The 26,312-nt window shown below is 53.1% G+C and overlaps 8 protein-coding genes across 8 annotated transcripts; 2 read left to right on the top strand and 6 right to left on the bottom strand.

The window, feature by feature from the left end:
• Window positions 1-432: 432 nt before the first annotated feature.
• Window positions 433-2,596, bottom strand: CORC01_06520 (alpha-L-arabinofuranosidase; the record flags this gene model as incomplete). Its single annotated transcript, XM_022618161.1, has 4 exons — window positions 433-1,719; window positions 1,775-1,891; window positions 1,950-2,411; window positions 2,471-2,596. 4 exons carry the CDS (start codon window positions 2,594-2,596, stop codon window positions 433-435), a joined length of 1,992 nt encoding a protein of 663 aa, XP_022475303.1.
• A 1,736-nt stretch (window positions 2,597-4,332) lies between these two features.
• Window positions 4,333-5,157, bottom strand: CORC01_06519 (SnoaL-like polyketide cyclase; the record flags this gene model as incomplete). The annotated part of the gene is made up of 1 exon (XM_022618160.1): window positions 4,333-5,157. The coding sequence occupies one exon, from the start codon at window positions 5,155-5,157 to the stop codon at window positions 4,333-4,335; it is 825 nt and encodes a 274-aa protein (XP_022475302.1).
• Window positions 5,158-5,654: 497 nt separating this feature from the next.
• On the bottom strand, window positions 5,655-6,557 carry CORC01_06518 (uncharacterized protein; the record flags this gene model as incomplete). The annotated part of the gene is made up of 1 exon (XM_022618159.1): window positions 5,655-6,557. The coding sequence occupies one exon, from the start codon at window positions 6,555-6,557 to the stop codon at window positions 5,655-5,657; it is 903 nt and encodes a 300-aa protein (XP_022475301.1).
• A 1,755-nt stretch (window positions 6,558-8,312) lies between these two features.
• CORC01_06517 (fasciclin domain-containing protein) lies at window positions 8,313-9,856 on the top strand (the record flags this gene model as incomplete). Its single annotated transcript, XM_022618158.1, has 3 exons — window positions 8,313-8,450; window positions 8,574-8,618; window positions 8,804-9,856. 3 exons carry the CDS (start codon window positions 8,313-8,315, stop codon window positions 9,854-9,856), a joined length of 1,236 nt encoding a protein of 411 aa, XP_022475300.1.
• A 2,155-nt stretch (window positions 9,857-12,011) lies between these two features.
• On the top strand, window positions 12,012-14,598 carry CORC01_06516 (peptidase S41 family protein; the record flags this gene model as incomplete). Its single annotated transcript, XM_022618157.1, has 4 exons — window positions 12,012-12,216; window positions 12,361-12,756; window positions 12,816-13,522; window positions 13,582-14,598. The coding sequence occupies 4 exons, from the start codon at window positions 12,012-12,014 to the stop codon at window positions 14,596-14,598; spliced, it is 2,325 nt and encodes a 774-aa protein (XP_022475299.1).
• Window positions 14,599-15,917: 1,319 nt separating this feature from the next.
• Window positions 15,918-17,005, bottom strand: CORC01_06515 (uncharacterized protein; the record flags this gene model as incomplete). The annotated part of the gene is made up of 3 exons (XM_022618156.1): window positions 15,918-16,235; window positions 16,395-16,736; window positions 16,982-17,005. The coding sequence occupies 3 exons, from the start codon at window positions 17,003-17,005 to the stop codon at window positions 15,918-15,920; spliced, it is 684 nt and encodes a 227-aa protein (XP_022475298.1).
• Window positions 17,006-19,369: 2,364 nt separating this feature from the next.
• On the bottom strand, window positions 19,370-20,163 carry CORC01_06514 (alkaline phytoceramidase; the record flags this gene model as incomplete). Its single annotated transcript, XM_022618155.1, has 3 exons — window positions 19,370-19,556; window positions 19,608-20,061; window positions 20,118-20,163. The coding sequence occupies 3 exons, from the start codon at window positions 20,161-20,163 to the stop codon at window positions 19,370-19,372; spliced, it is 687 nt and encodes a 228-aa protein (XP_022475297.1).
• A 4,003-nt stretch (window positions 20,164-24,166) lies between these two features.
• Window positions 24,167-26,092, bottom strand: CORC01_06513 (uncharacterized protein; the record flags this gene model as incomplete). The annotated part of the gene is made up of 3 exons (XM_022618154.1): window positions 24,167-24,319; window positions 24,444-25,109; window positions 25,169-26,092. The coding sequence occupies 3 exons, from the start codon at window positions 26,090-26,092 to the stop codon at window positions 24,167-24,169; spliced, it is 1,743 nt and encodes a 580-aa protein (XP_022475296.1).
• Window positions 26,093-26,312: the final 220 nt, after the last annotated feature.

Here is a 26,312-nt window from a genome sequence, read left to right as displayed (position 1 = left end):
CGAAGAACAGAACTCAATTGACGATTGGTCAAGTAGGTAAGGTCAAGGCATGAAGGAGATGAACGTTCCACATACCCATGGTTTGATGGAATAAGACAGCACTCATCATGCAATCAGTCTTGGGGCCTGATCTGCCAAATGAAAGGTCAGTTAGGCCAAGGTTACATATGAGCTCTATGTCGCTGCGTAACATGCCATGGCGATGTTGTATACAGCGTGTCCTTCTATTCCTCGTGATGACGTTGAAGCTACATATGTCAAGTGAGCCCGCATGGCACATTAATGACCCAAGCCCGATTGCACCGCCTCACGAAACCGAGAGAGAATAAGAGATATAGATGAACAATTCACTGTTGCAGTTCACTGATTTTTTGCTATCCAACGTTCTAATATACAAGCGTTTCAACACTGCCAATTCATGTCTCTCAGCCCTCACCCACGAAAGCGTCTGATAGCACGTGCGGTCTGATTACCCTTGGAACCCTCAGTGTCAAGGACAGCAACGCTAAGTTCAGGCAGGCTGAAAGCAAAGACCCCATCATCATTGGCAACAACAGTACTAGTGTTGCTAGCAACGGTAGTCTCACCACCGTTGAGGGGATCGTTGTGCGCGAATGGGTCACCGCTGGGGTTCGTGAGGACAGTCAAGGAGGCGGTAGTACCGGCAGCGACGCCCTCGAACTGGATGTTGATGTCCACATCGGCGCTGCCGGTGGTGTTGTACACGGCACCCTTCCAGATGAAGCTGCCCTTGGCCTCGTTCTTGCCAGCGACCCAGTAGGCAGGGCCAAACTCGCCGACGGTCGGGAGGGTGTGCGACAGCGGGTGCGCGGCGAAGAGCTCCCAGACGAACCAGCTGGTGGAGCGGGTGGTCAGCGCCGCATCGGCGGCGAACTGGACAATGGTGACGGCCCACTGCCAGCGATTCATGTTGCGGAGGACGGGTGCGTAAAAGGTACCCGGGATGCGGTCGGCGTTGCGCTCGTAGCCGATGAGGGAGACGGCCTCGCCGACGGTGCCGATCCACCAAGGGAAAGGCATCAGGTTGCCGTCCCAGCCGGTGCCGCCGTTGGGGTGCGTGGCGGCGACTTCGCCGACAATGTGGCCAATGTCGTTGTCGAAGCGGTCAAACTCGTCGACAAGGGCGTCGGGGGTGCGGTAGGGGTGGTAGTCGCCGATGCCCGGGGCGGGAATGTCGAAGCCGTCGGCGTCGGTGGTGGCGCCGGAGGAGATGACGGTGATGTCGGGGTATTTGGCCTTGATGGCCTCCATGAACATGGGGAAGCGGTACTCCTTGTAGGAGGTCCAGCCGCCGGGGTAGCCGGCGAGCCAGTCCTCGTTGCCGATCTCGACGTATTCCAGCGTAAAGGGCTCCGGGTGGCCGAGCTCGGCGCGGCGGGCACCCCACTTGGAGTCGACGGGGCCGCGGATGAACTCGATCTGGTCGAGAGCGTCGTCAATAAAGGGCTGCAAGTCTTCCTTTGCGGTCACGTCGCCGTTGAGAGCGAGGCCGGCCCAGACACCGATGACAACGTCCAGACCCATGTCCAGAGCCCATTCGAGGTACTCAACGAGTCCGAGTCCGTGAGTCTGCTGGTAGCCCCAGACACCCTGGAAACCAGGGCGGTTCTTGAGGGGACCGAGAGTGTCCTTCCAATCCCAGTAGGTACCGTTGTTCAAGCCCTCGAGCATGTTACCGCCGGGGAAGCGAAGCAAACTCTGTATTTTGGTCAGGAATGCGTTCCGGTTGTAGGGAACCGCAGAGGTTACTTACGGGGTGAAGTCCGGCCAGAGCTTCGGCAATATCAGCACGAAGGCCGTTCTTGCGGCCCTTGTAGGTGGGAGGGAAGAGACTGATCAAATTGAAGTCTAGCGAGCCGTCTGCAGCGCCCTAAAGGAAGATGATCAGCACATATTGCTTGAGTTGGAGGAATGCAGGAGGTCCATACCGCAGGGTCAAAGGTGATGGCAAATGTGTTGTTGCTGTTGGGAGCATCCTTCTCGGGAGTAAGCTCGACCTCGTGCTCAATCCACTCGTCGGCAGAGGTCTTGGACGCAATCTCGACCGAGCCAAAGACGTCATTGGTAAGAGCGGACTTGAGGCTGGCGGTAAAGACACCGTCGTAGGAGCCCTTGACCCAGAAAGACCCGGTGTACTTCTGCACTTTGACATCCATACCCCAGTAGCCATCGTTCTCGAGACCGATGGCGCCCGAGCTGTTGCCTCTGGCGATGTTGACGGAGACGGGGAGGGCGGTGGAGAGGGGCTCGCTGAGGTTCTTGAGGGTGAGCTTGGCGCCGTTAATGGAGTGCCAGGCATCGAGAGAGACGGGGAAACTGGGGCTGAATTGGAAGGCTCGGTTGCGGATCAGCTCGGCGTAGATGCCACCGTCACCAGAGTTGTTGATGTCCTGGAGATCACAGCTGTTAGATTAAAGAATCGAGCATCAGACGGCCTTGGGTTACTGACCTCATGGAGGAATCCGTACTGGTGACCACTGGTGGCATTGCCACCGGAGGCCTTGACGGAGACATCGACAGCGGCAGCCGAAACAGCATAGGTAGCAGCCAGAATGGCCGACCTGAGCGACACCATTTTGCTTTCTGAATGCTTGCAATTGGGGGTACAATGACGCGAGGGTGTCAAGCAAGAAGATCCAATAAGTCCATTACTGAGGGGCGTCAACTTTATAAGCAACCCCAGCTTCCTGGGCTACTGGTGAGCTGATTGCGACGGGAGTCAATGGACCGGGGACATGATGCCATATTTGCGTAGCATCGCATGTGAACCGGGTGGAGGTGACTTGTGCTTATTCCACCCTGATAGATAGCGATTCGAAGGATCGTCTCGCAATGGACCGCGTTCTTGATGTGCCAGACCACCCCGCATTCCACTAGATTGAAATATTACCCGGAGTAAACGTTTTTGCCCAGACGGCGGAACCCACATCGTGAGCGTCGCATGTCGGTGGCTTCAGGCCCGAAGACGAGAGAAAGGGTCTTGGCAAGATTTGCCCCGCGGCCCTCTACGGTGGTACCTCTTTGACTCTTACCTGTATGATTCGGCTCGATCGATATTTCGCGTCTTCATCTGCGGAAGAAGCAAGGGTCTGGGGCCGGAGAAGAGGCTCGGATTGGACGGTTGTGAGAACAATACCGTTACATCGGAGGCGCGCCGGTTGAATATGAAGCTTCGCGCGCGAACGCGAGCTGACAACGTTATTTTTCTTTCCTCCCTTCCTGGATGTGGGGAAAAGCTGGAGGAGACCATGGGAGACGTCCGACTCTTGAAATGGAAATGAGGGGGAGTTGGAGAAAGAGGGAGCCGTCCGCGGCCTCGTCTGGGATGTCCCCCGGATCCACCTCGTCACCTACCGGTTTCCGAGCGCGGCGATGGCGTCCTCTCATTCGAGCGCATCAAGAACAATATCGGGGCTCACCTTTTTACCGCCATAGATCTTGGCTCTGTGTCACTGCTTGTAAGCCCCTCATGTGCGGCGAGCACCTTGTCCCTTGTGATAGGCGAGAGCTTGGCATGCATCATGACTTTACCATGGCGTCTTCGAGGATGTGCTCTCCTAAAGGCCCTACCCAAATTGTACCATCAGCTGCCCTCAAGCCAGTGACATATAGAAACACTCCGCAGCAAAGACCGAGCCGTCGATATTGGACCGAACCGCTTCAATGAGAGATGTAGCTGCTCTGGACGTTCGTTCGTTTGCCCATCTGCTGCTTCCTTCGACTTACTGCAAGGACAAACAGGCATCCCACTCCCCCGCTCCCATCGGGGATAGTTGGTTGCTCGACATCATGGGGACACTCTTACTTCTTCTCCGTTCTCAACTCCGGACGCAAGTATTCTTTCACGCGATGGGAAACTGATCTTCTCTTGGACTGGAAAGGAGCTTTGCCCAATCCGCATCCTCGGGCAAAGCCGGGGACACATCATTTCAGGCACCACCCGCTTGCGCAGGAACCCGGCCAATCGCAGTGGGTCAGTCGATAGGGCTTGTTAGTAGACATTTACTGCCAGGTCCTCGATGCCCATTGTTCGGATGTTGACAGTCCGATTGAGCTGGCTAGCGTAGGATTTATTCATAAGTACACCTAGTAAAAGAGTGAACGTATGAGGACAAGTGTTCAGAAGTATGGGTATCCTGAGACGAGGTGTTGAACATGCAGCTTCCTCCGCCTTCGCCAAGGCGTAGACAAAAAACTGCCAGGCTCAAGTCAGCCAAGGAAGACTTCTGTAGACTCTCTTCGAGAAGAGTTTCATTAACAGACGCCAGCAATCAAAGTGAATAGAACGACTTGCAGCACGCTCTTTCCAGGTCAGATCATCTGTTGGCGGTACGCATCCAGTTCCAGAACCGACCACACCCTCGAGATCTTTCCATCCTCCAACTGATACATGACATGCTCATGAAACTTGACTGCTTTGCCGTTGGGCTTCGCGCCTCCCCACTCTTGGACAGGAGTTCCCGTGAACTCGAGCCTCGCCGCAATCTGCTGCGTCTCTTCATCCATGAAGAGCAGTTCAATGGTAAAGAGTAAGCCCTCGATGGCATGCTGGCTGTCGCTGATCAGGGGCGTGTATTCGGCGATCGAGAGCTTGTGATCGTTGTGTATCAGCTCTGGTTGGCAGAACCGGGCAAACTCCTCTGCCATTGTCTTCTTGTTGATGCAGTCGATGTATCTCTGATAAAAAGACTTCAGGTCTCGCGATGACATTGCAGATGATGACCGGACTGCAGACGGCGGCGAAGGCGTCACGGGGATCGTTGACTGTTGACTTTGAATGCCATCCTCGTCTCGTAATGTCTGCCATGTGAGGAGAGCATTATTGGTGAAATCGGCAAAGATGATTTCTGCATACTCAAAGACCTTGTTGGTGTCTCTCAGTGTCGTTTTGTTGATGAGACGGGCGGCAACGCGCCCATGTTCATCAAGTAGAATCGTGTCGATTTTCACCACGTTGGTGCTGTGTACCCCGTCACGACCATTCAGTCGCTCAGGAAAGTCTCTTCTCAAGCAGTCTGATCCGTTGAAACCCACAGTTGCGTGTAGGACGGATTCCAAGCCCTCCTCTGTGCCCGAGTTACATTTGTCGATGATGTCACGAAAAGTCGCCTCGAGGTTCTTCCTAGAGGACGACATGGCCACGGTGGTACGTTGCTGCGGCTGTTAGGCAATGGCCCGGGAAATAGAGAAGTGTGACGAGATTATGTTGAGAGGAAGGTGGCTATCATTCATCTGCTAGGATTTACAGCGCGCCCTTGACAAATACGCCTGCAAGGTGGATTGATTACCTGTGCTAAGGAGCGATCTTTCTTTGCTGCGGAGTAGATGCTGAAGCTGACAGAGGCGCAGTTCGGCCAGCGGGGTTCGGGTCAGTGGGGTCGACGGGCCGGCAGAGGCTCTGCTTAGGTACTCCTTTACTTAACGGGTGGCAGCCGGGCCTCGTTTTCACAGTTCTAAATGCCGCTATAATCTCGCACCGAGATATCCTCGTTACACGACAATCTGCCAACGGTCTACCAGGATTCCGATTATCAGCGAAAGGAAGAATCAGGGTGCTCGCTCTGATCATAGATTAGAGAGTATCTACGTAATCGCAGATACAGGTCTATGACCATCTGAATTCGTTGTCAACATCATGCATGCTCGCTGCCCTCTATGTGGGCATACCAGGTCCACAACGCGGTCGCGACCGTGACAATTTCCCATTTCTCCCCCAACGTACCCGTCAAACCCGACCCGGCAAATGAAAACTTCAACCCCTTGGTCAAACTCTTAAAGTTCGTCGACAGGACCGCGACAATCTCGTGGCCATCGCTGGTGAACCCGGCGTCCCTCTCCCGTCGGCTCCCGCCAGCGGCGCCGACGCCGGCGCCGGCAGCCACGTCGGACAACCGCACCAGCTTCCACCCGTAGGTGCCCCCGTGAGCGAGCTCAGAGACCTCCCCGCCCCGGCTGTTCCTCCACTGGAACCTCTCGGTCCTCGGCTCCGTCCCCGTCTGCTTGCCCCCGACGGCGATCGAGAAGACGCGCGCGGCCGTCTGGTCCAGGCTGAACGGGACGCCGCTAATCTCCGTCTCGAATGCTGTCGTATCGCCGCGTTCTGGCCGGGGCGGGATTGTGATCGTCGCAGAGGTCTGGGTCTTGGCGGTCCACGGCTTACCGATCGTCGCGAGGACGGGGTGCTTGTCCGAGGGCCCGTCGTGGAGGTTGATTTCCCTCCTTTTGGTGCGGAAGCCCGAGTGCAGCGACGCTGCGAAGAGCTTCTCTTCGTTGGAGGGGCCGAGGATAAAGGTTCGCGTAAAGGCCCATTGGAAATAGCAGTTTAGTGTGGGCGGAAATTTGATCGTTGCGGCTGCGAGGGCGGTGGATGATGAGGACCCGGCTGGGTGGTTATTGTTTGATGGGGTGGTGTATTCTGGTAGTGCGTCTTGAGCGGCATTTGGCACGGCTTCTTCGTAGGATGGAGGGGCTCCCAGGCCTGCGTCATCGGTGGATGAATACGCTGCTTCTTTTTGTTTATCTGAAGGGTAAACCATTGTTATTCTGGAACGAATGGGATGTTCTACAAGAGGAAAGATGGAAAGCTTGGCATGTCCTTCCGCTATGCGTGCAAATTCGCACCTCTTTGTAGTCCCGTTGTCGCAATTAGGCAACGAGAAAAGCAAGCGGCATCTGGGACTCGACCAGCGGATCGCATGCTCAATTGCATCACCAACCGTGGCTGTGGAACGAAGTGGCCCTATCATGATCACCATTGCCCACTGCCGTAAACGGCGCTTGTTTTTGGGGGGTCGTTACTGCTCAGCCACCACTGCATTATCCGCTTTCGGCAAGGGAGCCCACTGAAGCTGACGGCCGGGACCCACCCGGCAGGTGCGGCGCCGACAAACGGGTCGGGTCTGCCGATAAAGCGGGGCCGACCGTTGTTGAACGCCGAGACGATGGTTTTAAAAAGATGCCTGAAATAGCGTGAGGCGACATGGGAACGGCCACTTTTCGTAGTGAACCCGGCTGCACCCGATTCGGTCAGATTTGTTGCAGCCTGACATGTAATTATCAATTAGATGCAGGGTATGAGCTTGGCAGTTGAGCTGTGCCGCCGAATGGCGTCCCTGGCCTCTGTCGAACAGTTTTGAGGCCCGAAAATACCTCGAACACCCAGGGCCTGACGGACGGCCTGGTGACCTGGTCGCGGTTCTCACTCAGAGCATCCCGGCTAACAGCTCAAGCATCCAGGACAGGGTTTCCGGATTGCTGATATTTCAATGAGTCCATCAAGCAATTCTCCTTCAAGGCGTCGTCTGCGCGTAATTGGATGAATGGAGTCCCCTCGTCCACAATCTGCTCTAGAAATGAGTTGCCCACATTCCACCCACCCAATGAAGATCTCCCGCGCCGCTCAAGGACAGCATCCAGGCACAGTCGCATTGAACTCGGCTCAATTTGGTGCCGTTTGACTGGACTCCTGGAGTGCTAAACAAATGACCCTTCTCCAGACACCCCGGTTCGTCTGGGCACACACATATACGCGATGCAACCGTCTTGGCCCTAGTCCAGGCACAAGAGCAAGCCACTAAAAGCTGACCAGCGTGTCAGCGCAGCAAACGCGCGCCGCCATTCCCGATTCTGTTCCATTCAGTCCCTCTTTGGCCTCCCTTCAGCCCTCTGCGTTTAATTGCGCTGTCCATGTCACATTCTGAGCTTCTCCTTCGTCACCTTTCGCACGATCCTTGCGACGTTGCGAGAGTGAACGCCACCCCCAGAGTGGCTGCGTCTTGGATTGTCGGCTCCTTCGAGCCAATTGCGACCAGGGAGAGAGAAGCTAGGCAAGTCCTCGAGCTGCGTGATTGCTTGTTCGAACGTGATGACAGGGTCGCGTTGAACGACGCCAAGGAAAGCCCGTCTGCGATCCAATGCCATGCTGCATGGCGACCTTGTCCGTTGCTTCACCAGGGTCCAGGCCCGGCTCGCCGCCACGATGCGGGATTGCGGAATGGGCAAGGTTGACAGAAGAATCAATCACCTTCAAAATGTCACCTGCATCCTGTTTTACGCTCGGAGCTCTTGTCGGACCTTTTGGTTCTTTGATCTATTGCTCCCTTGATTTCACAAACATCCCATCCAAGGGCGTTTGTCGTTGAATTGCTACCTGTCCCGAGCATGCAGCGGATGTTTATGACCACGCCGTCAACACCTCACATCTCTATAACCGTTTATCCCAACCCTTACCTTTAAGCACTTTAGGTGTCAGGCTTTCATTTGCGCTTGAACCACTGCGCAAAAAAGTACCCATGATGAGGCTATTCACAAACGCCCTATGGGCTACTGTCGGATTGGCGGTGTCAGGCATATCTGCAGTCGCAGCGCAGGGGTTAGAAGAAGTACTCAGCAAACAAGCAAATCTGACGACATTCCGCGGACTCGTAAAGGTAAGAAGAAAGCGAACAGCATTTCTCCACACCTCGTCTGCAGTTCATGTGACGACTTTTGATTTAGTCTCGAGACTTGATTGAACATCATCGACATTCAGTCACAGCTGACCCCCGCCGCAGGATCACCCAGATATCTTTTCAAAGTTGCCCGAATCCGGTGTTACGGTAAGGTTCACCCTTCGCTCTCATCCGCCATCTTCGAACCAGTCATGGAGAGACTTTTGATGCAAAATCAAACCAAAGGATCGCAGCACTTTAGCAAAAAGCCAGCACAGCGCATAGACGTCACAAACCTCGACGGCAGTTCGGAACGTAGAACACCAGGCTAACTCAGTGACACGAAACCCTAGATCCTCGCTCCGATTGACTCAGCCTACCTCAAAGGCCAAGGCTGGGACGCGAACAAGGACGCCATCGCCATTGCGCTTCAGTACGGCATCCTCACCAGCAAAGTCGCCTTGAACGCCTTCTCGCCAGGCGACTCGCGCATCGTATCGACGCGCCTCACCGACGCGCGGTTCTCCAACGTGACCGGCGGCCAGACGGCGCTCGTCACCAAGCAACCCAACAACGACGTAGTCATCACATCGGGCGTCGCATCGCGCACGACCGTCCTCCAGACCGACGTCCCCTTTGACGGCGGCCTCATCCAGATCATCGACAGCCTCATGGTCCCGCCCGCGCGCCTCGAAACCACGGCCCGCGACGCCTACCAGGACCTGACGGCCTTCCTCGGCGCGCTCTACACGGCCGAGCTCGTCGCCGACTTTGCCGAGACCCCCAACGTCACCATTTTCGCGCCGAGAAACGCCGCTTTCCAACAGGTCGCCGGCTCGCTCGCCGGCCTGAGCAAGGAGGCGCTGCGCCGTGTGCTGCAGTATCACTTGGTCCCGTCGCGGGTGGTGCAGGCGTCTTCGCTGACAAACGGGACCGAATTCGCGACCGCTGCCGGCAATAAGAGTCTCGACATTACGCTCTATAACAATGACATCTTTGTCAACTCGGCGCGCCTCATCCAGACCAATATTCTGATTGCCAACGGCGTCGTGCAAATGATTGACGCCGTGCTCAACGTTGACACGCCCAATGTTGTCCTGAATGTGACGGCTGTTTCGCAGTCGCCAGTGTTCACAGTCACGGGGGCGGTGGAGACCGGTACCGCGGCCCCGACGCCGTTCATTTCTGCCCTGCCGTGTACGGTGAGCTGCCCGGTATCCGGCGGCGGAAGTGGCGGCGGCGGCACCGGTGGAACGGCGACGGGCGGGGTAGCGGCTCCCAGCTCCAGCTCTGGCGGCGTCGCCGCGGCGCGGGGCACCGGTCTGGCGGGTGCCGCCGCAGCGGGGGCGGGATTGAGTTTGGCCATGGGGTTGTTGGGAATGGAGGCCTTGGGTGTCATCGCCTGAGCCGGGCGGGGTTGGTCAAGGGAGAGGTAGGCAGGCTGGATGCATTGCATGGATGGACAGGGAAGGTAGAAGGTACGGCCAACGACAAAACGGACGGTAAGATAGTTCGGGCGAGGGAGGGGGGAAGGGGCTTTTCTGTTTTGCCGTCCGCGGAAGAGACGGCTGGGGGGAGCGGTGTTTGGACTTGGGAGAGTGGCGGATGCTGAGATACCCGTGCTTGATTTGAGCGAGAGAGAGCGAGCGGCTTGCCAAACTTTGTCTGCAGATTGCTGTTTATTTTTCTCACTAGGGATTTGCTCTTCGTTTTCGTATCCAAGATCTGGAGAATTGGCTTTGGTTTTTTTTTTTTTTTTGTCCGCATGTCACGGCTTCCCGCATCCCGCGGGGTAGGATTGACGTTGCGTGAAAGTGAACTTGGATCGACAAACATCCCGCGTGGCGCACAGGATTAATTCGCCGGTGGTATCATATGATGCGACTAGAGTTTCGCCTGTTTATTCTTTCCACGCAGCTTCGGGGGTGATGGAAGAATCAAGAGAGGCAGAGTCAAGTGAATAAGGCTTCTTCCGCTGTGGCAGAGGGTACACGCGTTCAAATGAAGCGGATATGGTATAACCATCGGGACTGTATTTGGACTAGACAAGATATCATGTGTAAACTGGCCCCCCCGGCCTTGCTTGGGACTCTCCCAACCGTGCGCGCTTGTTCTTCACAGGCTTCCGCGCAGAAGAGTCCCCGGTGTAAGTGAGTAGACGGAACATTTGAAATAGCCGGGGGGCAGAAAAAGGGGGGGGGGTCCCTCTCTCTGTTGATCAACAAGCGAAGAGAGTTTAAACGTTTTAGGGTTGTTTACTGGCTGGAGACCCGTGGGGTTCGAGCCGAGCTAGCGCCGGGCAACACTAAGAAGAAAGGGGCCAGCAGTCTGGAGACGCTCGCGAGTCGGTTCCCTGCCTGCGCGCAACACAACATCTAGCTTGCTCAGAGTCAGTGGTTGGTGATGTTGAGCGTGAGTGGTGCGGATCGTGTTTCCTCCGGCGGGATCTGCTACAGCAGGGTAGGGCTGCCAAGCGTGGGCCTAGGGTGAGGCGACGAGAAGCTTGACCGGCGCGCGGGCGCGCTGATACGGATGTGATGTGAGCATCAGGGGACAATGAGGCTCTGGCGGGATGAAGAAGGGTGGGACGAGGGGAAAAGGGGGAGGGAAGAGACGGGAGAGAAGAGGCACGGAAAAGAGGTCACAGCACAGAACGCAGTTGGCAGCTGCTCGGTCGAGAGGCTCGTAACGCCCAGCCAGCAGATAGCCGGCCGAAGTATCGCTAATCGAGATTTTGTATCGTGTGGTGGTCGTCGGGGATGGCCTGTCCATGGACTTCAGACAGAACCCCTCGATTTGCACCGAAACACCAACCCAATCAACCGCCAAGCACAGGACAGACGGGTCCTTTTGCTCCACCTCAAAAAGCGTCGCCGCACACTAGCCTCGGGAAGGGGAAGGGAGAGGGACTCGCCCTAGACCTGTTCTGTATTTGCGTTGGTGCACAGATGATAGATCTAGCCATTTCCTGAGAGGGAGTGGAGGGGTCCCCTTGCCATTTGCCCGAGTTTAAATCTTGCAGCGCCGGGCCCCAGGATGCGCGGATGCTTATCTGAAGATGTGAGGGTTGTCGTGTTTCATGATGGCTTCATGATTTGGGAACACAAACTCGGGACGTGTGTGGGCATGGGGAGGCCGCAACAGACAGAACGCCCGCCGCCAAGGACAAAAATGAAAGAGAATGGGGCACGGCCTCTTTCACGAGTGCATTTGCATTCTGCACTGTTTCCGTGTTGAGGAGGAGGAGGACAATGCAGCTCTTAAAACCCCATATGCTCGTCGACCCGTCAACTCCGAGGGCGCTTCTTTTTGAATCCTTTTCGTAGGCGTCGGCGAATTGCTTCTTGCCCCAACATTTCCCTTCCTTTCAGAGCCGTCTCGGTCTCGAGACTTTGAGCTGGCCTCGCCGATAGCTGTGCTATCTATTCTTTTCGATCCTTTGAAGAAGAGAGAGAGAGAGAGAGAGAGCGTGCGCATTTCGGAGTAGACGAGAGGACGTATATAAAAGAGAAAAGGAAACCAGGCCAAAATATTGGAAGCAATTCTCGAAAGACGATCAAGATGAGATTCACTTGGTGGACTTTGGCCTCGGCCGCCGTCGTGTTGGCGGTGCCGGCTCCCCAGGCCCCGGGACAAACGCCCACTCCGACGAGCAGCAGAACGCCGACGCCCAGCGCCCCCAATGGAACGATCCCTGGCGGCAATGCCCAGGCATGTGCTCAGATTCAGCCCAAGGTGCAACAATTCCTTATGGCGAGCCCGAAAGGTACGTCGTGAGAAGACCATGGTTGGGGAAGAATGGTACTACTGGAGGGGTCGAAGAAATGCTAGAGATCCGCCGAGATCTCCTAGCAAAGTGTCAGACGTCATGTGTAAAGCCAGCGATCCGCTAACCAAGCTACCCCAACAGCAACACCCCAAGTCCCTGCTCAACTGGCGTTCGATTGCCTTCAGACAGTGCCGAACAAGAAGGGCCCGGCCAAGGACCTCATCAAGAGCGTGAAGGCCTACGTCCAATGGCAGTCCACGCTATCGTGGCTCAAGAACCCGCCGGCGTCGTACATGCTGCCGGCCACCGACATCGAAGGCGGTCTCGACGAGATTGATAAGAAGGCCGAGGCCGGCTCGTACAAGAGCGAGTACGAGTTTCAGCTCGCCATTTTCCAGCTGATTGCTTCGGCTCACGATGGTCACTTTGTCTTCCGCGGTGATGTGTTCAAGGGCTTCAGCTTCCGCAACAAACTCGCTAACGACATCGTTTCGGTCTCGCGCGACGGCGTTGAAGTGCCCAAGCTGTACCACCTTTGTGAGTTCCAATGCATACTGTTGTATCCCGTGGCCAACTTAACTGACCTGTCACAACAGCCCAGCTCGACGGCAACTCCACTCCCCCCGCCATCGTTAGGATCAACGGCAGAGACGCCGCCACCATGATCGAGGACCTGAACCTGAAGTTCAGCGGCTACCAGGACCCTGACTCGCAATGGAACTCCAACTTCAAGTCATACGCCTCCAAGGATGGCTCCATCGTCGTTGCCGCCTCCCTCGCCTTCCAGGGCCCCAAGGTGACCATCACCTACGACAACGGCGAAGAGCGCTCCGAGGACAGCTTCGCCCTCATCCGCGCCGGCGCCAACTTTACCGGTGTCAACAGCGGCGAGGACTATTACAACAAGTTTTGCAACCCCGATACTCCGGCCAAACCCCAACCGTCGCAGCCCGGCATCAAGCCCAACCAGACGAGCCCGACACCGCCCAAGACTTCTAACCCGCCGCCGCCTCCCCTGCCGACGATTGAGGGATATCCCTATCCGATGATACGTGACAGCGGTGCTAACACCACCTCTGGTTACTTCCTCAACGGAACAGGATACGACGATGTTGCTGTCCTCGCTGTTTCGTCATTCTCCCCTCCCGACGCCATTGATCCTACTGAGTACTTGACCAACTTTCAAAGCACCGTCGCCACGTTCCTGAAGAAGAGCAAGGAAGCCGGAAAGAAGCGTCTCGTCATTGATGTTGCTGCCAACGGCGGTGGTTTCGTTGTAGCAGGATATGAACTCTTTGCACAGGTTTGTCACGATTCACAACCATCCCTCCTACCTAGCTCCCCACTGACCCGCTATGACAGTTGTTCCCCGAGGTCAACCGCTTCCAGGCCGATAACCTTCGTCTGTCGGAAGGTCTCACCAACCTGGCTCGTCTCTCCGCCGCCATCCCCTCCAACTTCACGCCCTCTACACCCGAGGAGAAGGATGCTGTAGAAACATTGAGCGGAAGCCCCATCGTCAGCAACCTGCTGCCCGGAGGTGTCTACACTCCTGATGAAGCTGCCTTCACGACTGTCGACCAAATCCTCGCACCAGTCTCACTCAACGGAGATACCTTCACTGCATACCAGCAGACTCCCCTCAATCAATCGGACCCGACATTCAACCTCACCGGCGTCGGCAGCAGGGCCAACCCACCCCCTCGCGTCTTTGAGCCCGAGAACGTGGTCCTCTTCACTGACGGCACCTGCGGCTCAACCTGCACCATCTTCTCCTACCTCCTGATCCTCCAAATGGGCATCAAGACGACCGTCATCGGCGGCCGCCCGCAGAGCGGCATCATGCAGTCCATCGCCGGTGTCGAAGGCGCCCAAGTATTCGCCTTCAACGACCTGACGACCGACGCAAAGGCCATCCTCGCCCTCACCCCCAAGGACAAGAAGGAGGAAATCAAGAACGGCGTGATCGGCGAGCTGGCAAAGGGCTACGCCATCAAGCGCGCCACGACGCCCAAGAGCGCCGGCGCCATCAACGCAAAGAACGCCTTCTCCATGTCGGACGCCAGGACGCCGCTGCAGTTCCTCTGGGAGCCGGCCAACTGCCGCATCTTTTACAGCCACGAGATGCTCTTCAAGCCCGAGAACGCGTGGAAGCGCGTCGTCGATGCCACCTGGAGCAATCCCACGCAGTTCTGCGTCGCTGGCTCCCAGGTACCCGTGACCAAGAACGCTACCATGGATCCTCTGTTCAGGCAGAGCCAGAATAACACCGGCTTGCCTGGTGCTGGCAAGAGCGCCGCCGCTGAGGGTATTTCCGGCGCAGGACTGAAACTCGCAGCTCTGATTGCGACGCTCACGGTTGCCATCTTGGCCCTGTAGAGGTCTCGTCGTTTTCTCTTTTCTTCTTCTACACCATTAAGTTGGCATTCAAAACGGCTGGACACTCAATGACAGGGCCCGTTCCAACGGCTAAACCCTACTACGCTACTCCCCATCACCGACGGGGACGATTGTTGGGAACTAAAACAAATGGAAAATATCCTGCAATCTCTCGGAGATTCTCTGACGCTGCGGGCGAGTAGCCGCATACTCGTCACCAGGGATCCTTGAAGCGTCGTAGGGTTGAGACGTAAGGGGGAAGAGGCTGCTTCATTACGCGTAGGGCTTTTCTGCTTCTGGACATGGTTTGGTAAAGTCTATTTGGAGTTCAGTTGGGCGGCGGCGCATGGTTGGCCATATAGACTCATAGTTTCCGGGATCGAAGGGATGATGGCATTGGGTTGTTGCACCAAGGAATCTTCTTTCTTGGTCAACAGCTGTCCTTCCCGTCTCTGTCCGACGAGAAAAACAAGTTCAGTCCAACATTGAATACTAAGTCTACGCCTCAAACAATAGCCTTCAGAGTACCAAGCTTTGCGCCTCTTCCGTACTTTTTCTAACTAATCATCGTTCAAAGTAGCCGTCGCGACACTAATTTCCCGTGCCATGACAAGGTTGCTCACAGTACAGGTAGTCCAGGGAATTGTATTATATCAGCCATCTGTGGAAAGCCGCTGGCGGATCTTGACGGTATGATCGGCCAACCGCGATCGACCCAGAGCGCGGTGGTGTGCCGTTGCCGCCAAACTTTCTACGGAGTCCGAGGCCCTGATTTCTCAGCAGAAACAGAAATTGGGGCAAGTTTCACTCCCACACAACCTTCAGATTGGAGACAGGCACGCGCTTGTTCCAGGTCACGTCAGCGCTGCTTCCGCAGAAGCTTTCTGGCCATGAGACTTCAGGTTTCATCACATACATTTCGTTCCTAATAGGCCCCCCCTTGATAATTGCTTATTATCAAGCTTAACCAGAAGGGTTTCTGAATTTGTAGCACATCTAGGTGGTGGGTCTTACTATGAGCATACGACAGGATTCCTTGACATGTCCTGCCGCCTTAACCATTCCCTACGACCTATACTTCAGCCTCATTCTGGTCTTGCGGGCGAAGCGGTATCTCGTGGTCAACGATAATTACCAGCTTAACCGTGTCTTCTCATATAAACTTTAACATTACGACTAGAAATTTAGGCTGAACCATCACAGATCCTCAAACCCGCCACTCATTCTGCTAAAATACAAAATGAAACGTCTCCCAAAGCCTGATAGACGGCTACTCTCCGAACCCCTTCCATCAGTATTTTTTCATACGGAGGTGAAGTTCACAAAGATGATGTGAATGCGGCAAGACCCAAGGCCCAGGCGCTGCCGTACATCAGGAAGCGGACCTTGTGCAGGCGATCCCACTTCTCAATCAACCACCCAACCTTTCTCCTATCGAGCTCGGACAGGGCCACCTTGTCGTCCAGGGCGATGAGGCGGTCGTTGGTGGGCATGATAACCATCAGCGTGTACGGCAATACGGTGATGCTGCAGAGCGCGGACATGATGGAGAGCCTGCAGGGGATGGGAGAATCGCTCAAGGCGAACGCTGCCAGGTGGAGCGCCGCCGTCACGCAGGTGCCGCCGATGATGTGTTTCTGAATGAGGCTGGTCAGCTCTCTGCTCACGGGAGCGGGACGAGACACAAGACTGTCATCTCACACAATCAAGATGACGACTTCAGCGTGTGAGATTACTGCTGGCGATGAGAGAGAGGGGTTGGAGAGATCCTGAGAGATCCTGGGAACGGTACTCACAGCGGCTTCGTCGAAGAAGAGCCTCCATACTTTAATCTTTTGCTTGGAGCTCAGGGTGCACGCGCCAAGCTGGTCCCTGATGATTGGGAGGGGCCCGGTGAGGGACAGCCCGATGTTTCCAAAGAACAGTGACGATGTAACGAGGAGCCCGGTGCCGAGGGCATACGTGGCTGGCGATGCCTTGCCGAATGCGGCGAGGTAAGCTGATACCGACATCTTGCCTCCGTATGGACTTCGGTGTTCAATGACGTTGCTTTCCTCGAGTCCACTATCCTGGGGAATCACTGCTTGAGTCGTGTTTGTCGCCGTTGGATGATGTTTTGTTGTTTTGGTGTGCACAGACTATGAGATCATGTGGTGATGATATGAAAGGGAGGCTCTGCGATCTTCAAATGTCTCTGGCTCTCCTTCCCCCTCCCCCTTGGAGCCGGTAGGTCGATGCCTTGGGGACGGACGGGAACGGCGCTTACCCCGACGCGGGTTAGATGCTTACAATGTCTCGCAGCCTCAACACAAATTTAGTTGCACCGCCTGGATAAGCTGCACCTTTCACTAACTCAGTACGGCCTAAGTCGCGCGCCACATACTCCTAGTCTGTCAGCTTGGACCATGATCGTTGGGAGGAAGGTTGTCCAAAATGTCCGTAGTCCAACGTTTCAGATCCAACGGATCTGCATTCAAAGGCGTGAGCCATGACTTTAATTTGAGTGCCAAGGTCTTGAACTTCAAGGGCGCATACTTGGCTTCATTAGGCTTCAATACCAGTTGACGAGGCGACGTTATCACGGTCTCTTGAGCTCGACCTTCATCGAATCTACTACCTATCTGCCGGTGTACTCTATTCGCATTTTCAAGTACTCTTAGACAGTTCTACACCATTCCCAGTAACCAGCTGAATGTTCATGTGTCGCAAAACGACGTCGTTAACTGCGGGCAGTAACTAACGCCATATACACCATTGTGACATCATGCCAAGCGCCAAGTATTGTGTTTCTCGGCCTTCAGATGGGGGCTTCCAAATTGCCAAGTTCCAAGACTGCTCCGTATTTTTTGTCTAAACAGGTTTGAACTGAATACTATAAGTGATCATGGTACAAATGTAGTTGAGAGGAAGGCCGTAGTCTTGATGTCTTTTTATCTAGACCAAAGACTAAATCTATTTCTGCTCAAAAGTCATTTATCCGCTGTAAACTACAGGGTACTACAAAGTTAGACTCGTGGCAGACGTCTGGTTGATGGAGGTCGTTCCAGTCGGGAGAGGAAGTACCCGCATTTCCGTTGTCTACTAATAGAGCCTCATCATCCTACTTGTAGGCGGAGCCTTAGGAGGGCTAGCTTTAATAAATGCCGGTAGGTTTCTTATCGTGAAATTGTATCATGTGCAAACTGGGCAATAGGAGGTTAGTGAATACAATCGCGTAGATACAGACCGAAACATAAAGCTGACCAGTCACAACATGATCGCCAAAGTGCATTTCGTTCTCAGTGTCTTATATTAACTCACTCATAGGTGAGAGAACCTGCGTGATATTTGCCCCTTGTTCATACAAGTAGAAGTAGAAATAGAAGGCATTTAGGTCCTCTAAACCCCTACCGACGATGACAACAACACAAGAAGTGGCTGAGTGGCATTGTGGAGCTTATCCCAATCTTCTGGTGACTCTCCAAAGAGCCAGGTAGGAAGACTGTGGTGATGTCGCCGCTCGCAAATCAGCGCAACGAAGCCATTGTTCCAATATTCGTTCGGCATCGCCAGGTTGTCGAGAAAAGGCTTTGGAAGCCCCCTGATGGGCTCCATATGCACCGTCAATGTGGTATGGCGGACATGCTCTAGTATATCTGCCGGTCGGCATGTGTCGTCAGAGTGTAGCCACACCAATGGTGCTGTTGTAAAGGTAGATTAGTCTCGGTATGTACCCCAGCCAGAACCCATTGCCAGAAGAATATTGAGAATGGCAAGGATGATTGAGATTATTTCCTCCCATGGTGAGTCACATAATCTGGTACTGTTCTTCCGATCAAATCTCACGAGACGTGAATGAGTAGTTGTGCTCGCTGCTCCCATCTCGGATAGACAGTGTGGTTGAAAGGAGCAAGCCCGACAGTAGAGCCAAGACATGTTGCCGGCCATTTGTGAGAGCTCATAGACGGGCCATGCCTACGGCAGGTATCATGTTCCCTAGCAAACCTGCCAGAAAGAATTCCTGGACTGGACTTCGCTATCAGAAAAGGGTGTTTCAGATGAAAAGTGACGGTGTAGAACGCTCATCTGACTTTCGAGGCTTAAGACCATCCACAAGTGTATTATGAGGGACTGCAGAAGGACTTTTTCAAGGAAAGATGTCGGGAGACAATTCTTTCCGCCCTACAGAAAACAATACCTAACTGATCAAGTTCATGAAGGGCTCTTCGGCCCGAGGAGGCCATTGACTAGCATATTTTGAAAGGAATGAAAGGACGAGAGATCGCGTCAGTATTTGCACGTAGGGTCACCATGGCGTCACAATTTCAAGCTAAGTGGATTACTATCTCGAGTTGTGTATTGGATACAGTCACGTCTATCCTGAGACCTCACACCGGTTTCCTTGTTCAGGACGCGACTGGTAGCGTGTAGCTCACACCCACCCCATCGGCCACGCACTGACCTAGCCTCGCTATGTTCTAAGTGGCTGCCTCTTCCGTCCCTCATCGTCTACTTACTTGGCGGGATTATGACTACAGCACAGTTCCATCCTGTGCGTCTGCGATTCGATCGCTTAGCGATGCCACAACAGGCAATGTTTCTCAGCCGCTTTGCTGTCATGCATACTTTGCATCAATACCTTCACTACCCCTCAACCCCCATTCATTAGAAACGAGAACTCAGGAGAAGCTCAGACACACGGGCAGCACCCTCGCCAACATCACAGCACCGCTTTGATCGGGAGCATAATCCGCAATCGACAGCGCAATCCCAGCAAGTGATTCATTGCAGATCACTCCGATTTAGAAATTGACTTCGAAGGGTCCACTTCTCTACCTTGAGCTCGTTCTACGGTGGGAACGGAGCCAAATATCGAGGGCCATGCCAAGACAACCTCTTCCTTCTTGCCATCTCTGCAATACCGTAGCCAGAGGCCATAGGTTACGTTGATGTAGCATGCGATACCAGTGAATAGATGCCTGGCTCCTTTGTCAGTGTATCCCATGCATCCGATCAAGTATCACACTCACCACCATCCATGGCCCTCAAGAAGAACGCCCCAAGGCAGCCCAAGCTCTCTTCGCCATCGTCGGAGTTGTGAACAGAAAATGTTGTCAAGATTCCAAGTCAGGAATCCAATGGCTATGGAGATGAGGCCGCAAGCGATCAATGTCCACATTTTCTTGAGGAGTTGCGTGTCGAGAATCTCAGCCCTGCTCTGAGGGGTAGACTTGGGCCGGAGTATCTTCTCCATGATATACATGCTTCGGAAGACAACGGTGGCAGTGAGTATTGCGAACATGACTTGATGGAAGACGGGGTCTCCGAGATAGTGATAATAAACGGTGATGAAAATGGCTAGGCCGGTAACGAAAAGGCCCAGAAGAGCCTGGCCCAGTGCAGATTTACCATGAGAGAATACCGCAAAGAAGAGAATGCATGTGGTGTATATCATTGACAGCTCATCGAACAGCTGCATCCAGTCTGCCGAATGTCAGTAAAGCAGCAAGGCAGTGTCAAGAACTCCCGGAGCAACAAACATTTCAAGGAAGTATGATAGACGAGGCTTGCGATACCAATGGTCATATACCCGACATATGCTACCAAAAATACACGTGGATGATTGTTTCTAGTGCAGCTGGAAATTCCAACCAATGCAAGATAGACGAATATCGCATTTGTCAAAGTGTTTATAAACTCGGCCACGTATGGTGTGACATAGTAGTCCTGCAGACGTCAGTTAGTCTCAATTTACCTCAATCTATTGTTTGAAATCTTCATCGATATTCTGCTAAGAAAACCGTGCAAGAAGCCCACCTCTTCGCACCAGTTGATGGTTGCTGTCACTGGATTCCAGAAACCGTCCCCAGAGGGTGGGTAGGGTAGGGATGGCAACGACAAGGGCATTCCGGCTTGGTAAGAGATTGTAGAAAACGAAGGGGAGACGGTGGTATCAATGAGTCGGACGCGGTAGAGATTTCTGAGAGACTGATATCGCGTTTTCGAGAACCAAGTGTGGATGCTGCACTGGCACACCAGTCCAAATTTGCCCTTTGGATCACACTCTCCGTCCAGAGCAGTCGTGGTAGAATTTTCCCACTTGAAATGTTGCACACTTAGGTTGCTCGGAATCCCGAAAATCCCGGTGATTTGCCTTGGGTGGTGCAAAAGGCGAAGTGTGGACCGCGGAGGATGTCGGAAAGTTATGAATAGTTGAAAAGTCTAAGTGTGTCTGCTTCTTAAACGACGCCAGCCTGATGCCACAGTATGGCTATCCGGCAATTCGCAAGCCCAAGGGATCCGTTCGTACCGAGACCGAGCTGAGTGATCCACTTTATATTAATCCGTCAGAGTGTAAGCATGTGGAGTGGGTATTTGCCCCGGCCGAATTAAAAAAGATTTATACGGGTGGTCTGCCTAGAGGGTCCAAGACGCCATACCTTCGACCAGCACAACTCAATCTAGCCGAGAGCCAGCCAGCAAGGTCCTATCACTCATAATTCTAAAACTACCTCAAAATACTGACCAATTATCTTCAATGCAACCAGAATGAGCTTCTGTTGTATCAATTGGCAGGACGAGTCAGTTTCGATTTGGTCGGTTAATAGACAACATTCTGGACAACTGAACGCTTGAGCTTGCTATACACTACACATGCATAGCCCGAAGTTCCTGATTTCCGCCCCCGTCTAACCTCATGCCGCCTCGACAAGTTTCTTGCGTTTAAATCGCTCCAGTAATTAGTCATGCTGAGGGTGATTCCAGTTGTGTAGACTCCGCAGCTCCGAATACATGTCTTGATACCATTGGGGGAGGGTAAGCTCGCCAGATGGGAGAAACGCATACGAGAACACCATTTGATCATTGTCTGCGAAGCCTCTTGCCTTCAGATACTGCTCATCTATTGGAACACCAACGCCCCCTGATATTCTTCATGGATGTTTCCTTCGAAAAAAGGCTGCTCGACGGATGCTATTCTCGTTCAGCTTCATGCAGTGGGGTTTACCTATCGGCTACTAAAATATCATTACATTCAGGATCGGCAACCCGGCTGTCCACCATAGGCGTTGTTGAATACTTTTCCCAAGGCTACGGTTGAGGCTATTATTTGTTAAGAGTAAAAGCCCCTGTAGGTCCTAGCTTACATCAAGTTTCTGCCTTGTTTCTTCTCTCATTACCAATTTTGTGCCCAACTTGTAGTCTCTCAGTTGCTCGGCGATTTCGGGTTTGTGTATCCAACGCAACTGCTACAACGATTTTCCTTAGTGTTGAAGGTGCCTAAAACATTTCCCCTCTATATTCGTTACCTCGACCTGCTGGCCATACCCCATAGTATACGTTGCTAAAGACCAGTTCAAAAGCCAGTGTCCTGAGTTCGGACATATTTTCGAAGCTATCATGAAGGGCATCGCCCTGTTGAGTACGAGATAAACTTGACAATTCCAAGGGGGGTGGCACCATCGACTGGTTCACCGGAGGAGGCAACACCAACAGGGTCGCTCAATCCGTAGCAAACTGCATCCTGGGCAACTTGTCCGACTGTATTACGAGCAACATGGCAGCCGCCGCAGTCGTCATCGTTCTCATGCCAACAATCCTCGCCACTTTTGCAACAGCGTAGAAGAAACCTTGACGCTCTGCGTCATTGGTCAAAGACCACTATACATCTCCTGCTGCTAGCTAGAGGCCGGATCGCCTGATCTATCCAACCCGATCATTCGAGTACCTCAACCTCATGGAGCTGGCCTAGCCCCGACACTTCTGGTTGTAGACCGAACGGTCGTCCAGGCCGCTTAGAAAGGTGGCTGTGTTGGTCACACGACTATCTTGCTGCGACCACGGTCATTATCAACATGTATACACTTTGTATCAGTTGGGGGAGATGGTTGTTAGTATAAATGCCTCCCACCACCCCATCTGACCTATCTGGAGTTTCTTTGGAGTATCATTGGTGTCAGCTCCTACGTCTCCGCGGCTGCAGGCTTTTGGGTCCAAACACGAATCACCTCTGGCTCACGACATGGATATATTGAGGAAGTAGTTTTGCGACAATTTAAACCTCTTGGTGATGACACTTGGACTAGACCGGTAATTGAAGAGCATGAAACTTACATTGAATGGTACTGTCGTCTTTCACGTCTCTTCTTGATCCATGTCACGTCATCGACGGAATTATAATATTCTCCAGTCTTGTCTCTACTTTTTCAATGGCTGACCTGAAGGTGTTGGCTCGCTACAGGGCAACGGTGATGGTTAGCAGGTTCATCGTTATATATGAGCCAAATATTTTCTGGCTACGAGACATCCTCAGTGACAGAAAAGAGCTATATCTGACAACTGAATCAATTGAGCTGACCAAATCAACTGAGGTTGTAAGACGAGGTGGTAAGGGACACCACAGAATCACGGCTCACTGAGTGAATTTTGAGAGTTATTGGGTCAGTCCATTTATGCCTGGCTGTACTTGGTCATTCTAAAGTGCCATTGCCGTATATCGTGGTCTGTCACCGACCCAAAGAAGGGGTTGTTAGTGATGAACCTGACACTCATGGATTCAACTTCTGCATCACCTGTGATCAGTGGCACCTCATGGAAAATTTGTTCTGTTGGCTGAACCAGCGAGGGAAGTCTTATGTGGTACAGAAACAGAAATTTGCTACATAGTCATGTCTGTCGCCAGCCAATGCGATCCCATGAGTATGATAACGTGAAAAGTCGCGTCAACCTTCGCAAATCAGCCTATGGTCTTAATCTGGTCGCCCTTGTCCTTCCCTTGACGTCCGATCATCGAATCGCTTGATAGTAGTATTTGCGCCTGCCTGCTTTCCCCGTGACGCTCTACCTCCATCTCCGATGCCCAAAGAGCTGAAGCGATCATTTAATCTTCCTATTTCCTCCCGAGCTGGCTCACTTCCAAATGTCGCATATGTCGTTTCTGACTTGGTAGGCCTTGTTTGCTTCTCCTCGGTTCTAGCTGCTTTTTTACTTGCGTCTTGCGATGACGTAACACTACTATTGTTCAAACTCGTATTCCCTTCAGAAGAGGTTTTTCTTCTTTCCCCAAAAGGAATGGTGGGCCGTGTATATGCCGGAGAAGATGTAAGGGGGAGTTGCGTGCTGGATGCTGCAGACGAAATCGAATGACCTGTGTCTTCATACCATGGTCTTAGCGGGTTCATTGATGTGTTCATCTCTTTTGACGGCAGAAATGGTTCGTCTACGTGCAGCCTTCTGCTATTGATGTTGCCATCTCTCGACGAAGTCTGCTCTACTGTAGCGTGGCTTGGATGATATTTGGGCAGCATGTGTGAAGTGATTCGTCTGGCGGGAACATAATTCGCCAAGCTACGCGACTTGACTTGAGATGACCCAGCTTCGGTATGATCCCTAACTCGTGATGATGGTGCATACGGCGGAGGTATTGGTACATCGCGAATCAGTATGGCGGGGCTTGGATCATTTGGTGTCCCCTCGAGCCTATCGGAGTCTTGCTGTAACATGGAATTAGAGTTTGATAAGTAGAGAGCTTCCCCCGCTCTGTTCATGAATATGTTCTTTTCTTGTTGGGTCTGTGACAAAGCTCTCAAGATCATGTACTGTGCATTCGGTACTGGTCCTTCAGAGCAGACTTCGTCAGCGAGGAGAATATCCCGACGAATACTCTCGCGATTCCCGGATAGTGCAGAAGCTTCCGGGATATAACTGTAAAGGCGAGTTTGAAGATAGCCCTTTCGTGCTCCCACTGAGCGCCACAAGTCACCTAGCTTATTCAGTAAGGCCTGTGGTTGCGAACTTTGGTAGATAAGTAGTTGGAGACAAGTTGCTTGCATCGGAACATCCCCTAGCTCTTCTGCCACCCCAAGAACCGTTCGAAGAGCTCCGTCGTGCCCTCGGGTAGTGGATGGGTCAGGATGCCACTCGGGGGCTTCGTCTTCATCTGGTGCGTACAGAATCATCAAATCCATGGGTACGGCCAACTCAGGCCGCCAACGCGTTCCTGATAGTTTATCGAGGTGAACCGATAGGGCAAAGAATCCGGTAATTTTCGGATCGGCGTACTGCTCGAGCAAGACTTTCGTTATGATCCAGCGAAGATATGGGCGAGACTTTGAGTTGGTGGGTTTCATTCCAATTATCTCCTGGGCATGCGTTTGGGCAATTTGAAAGATTTCTTTGACCATGGTGATAGTCGTATCCCGGCTCATAGAGGCGAGAGCTAGTGTTGTGAAGATATCTAGCAGAGCAAATGACGAGTCCTCATCTGCCCTGGTTATGCCCCAGTCTTCTTCGATATTCTTGACCAGCCTGATCAGGTTTTCATCGGTCTCGGCGCCGTGGTACTGAAGCAGCTCTTGCAGTGTTTTGCAAACGGAAGTTCGCTGCACAAACAAGAGCTCGTGTAGCAGATCTTTGAAGTCCCAAATTCTACCTTCTGCTCTTAGGTGTAGGTAAACCTCGGCGAGTTTCAGGGACCCAAAGTAAAAGTTGTTGGTGCCAAATTCGGTCGAAAATCCAGTCAATAATACTGAGAGCTGGTAAGGATTAGCCTCGGTCGTCTAAGCTTTTGGCCATGTCCATTTCCTTCACTTACTTCCGTTGAGTCCAGCTTAGGCCAGCGTTCTCCCATAGTCTTCACGCAATCCGTCCACTTCGGCACCACTTGATTTGGCCCCTCAGATCGAGCATTGATCCCACAGAAGGTTTCAGCTCGACACAAACGTTTGAAAATACTGGCGCGGACGGTTCCTGGACGAAGATTCAAGTCAAAAGTTTCCGAAATTTGAGAGAGTGCGTGAAAATCCGACATTGCCAAAAGAGCTGAGCAATAGTGATCCAAGACGTATGAGTTATCGATGAAATGCACTAGGCAATTGTCGAAGTGCCTCCGAGCAGCTTTGAATCGCCCCAATCTCACAAGCCTTGAATATATTTCCAAGTCTTCCTCCAGATCATCGGTCGCATCGAGTTCTGAGTGGACTGTAATATCTTGGGGGCGTTGAGGGTCGATCTGAACATGAATGCTGCGGCTGGACTTGGCTCCAGGAGGGGTATCACCTCGATGTAGACTTTCAAGAGGCGGTTCTGATCGTGTCTCATCGATTGGCGATAAGAGCTGTTCAGAATCGTAGTCTTCAACGTAGGACAAAGTACTTTTTGATCTTTGGGGTCCCCGTACACCACTTCCAGTCTGCTTCACCGGCTCCCGCTGTACTGGAGTACCATATTTCATCTGATTGTAGCCGTAGATGGAACTATCAGTGATTTCCATGAGTCTTTTGGAGAGAAAAGGTTGCTGGAAGTATCTAAGACTGTCGGGTATTGTAGACCGCTGTGGTGGTAATGGTGGCGGCCAAATGCTGTAGAAAGTGTCTCTTTCATTGCGTGCAGGACGTTCCCTTTGCTTTTGTTGGAACGATTGTGCTCTTCGTAGTTGATATCCCTCCTCCTCCTCCTCATCCCCGTGATCGTTGAGCGTCGTTCCGCTCATAACCGTCTGCGGGCGAGGGGGATACATGATGTGAGAAGAGTTGAATGTCCTTCTGTTCCAATAGCTATAAGCATCTCGAATGTTGTGAAGGGTATATGATGACTGGGATCCAAAATGAACACGACTCACAAAGAAAGGAGAAATAAATGGAGGTCGGCGAGTGCGTCTACCACGCCATAACTTTGCATGGCCACGCATGCTGCTGCCATTGCCCCTGCCACCCCGTGTAACCGAGGAAACCAATGAA

This window comes from Colletotrichum orchidophilum (genome assembly GCF_001831195.1).
Source record: "Colletotrichum orchidophilum strain IMI 309357 chromosome Unknown Scaffold_49.1, whole genome shotgun sequence".
Taxonomy (NCBI): domain Eukaryota; kingdom Fungi; phylum Ascomycota; class Sordariomycetes; order Glomerellales; family Glomerellaceae; genus Colletotrichum; species Colletotrichum orchidophilum.
Note: the sequence above shows the minus strand (reverse complement) of the source record. Positions and strands in the feature narration are given on the sequence as shown.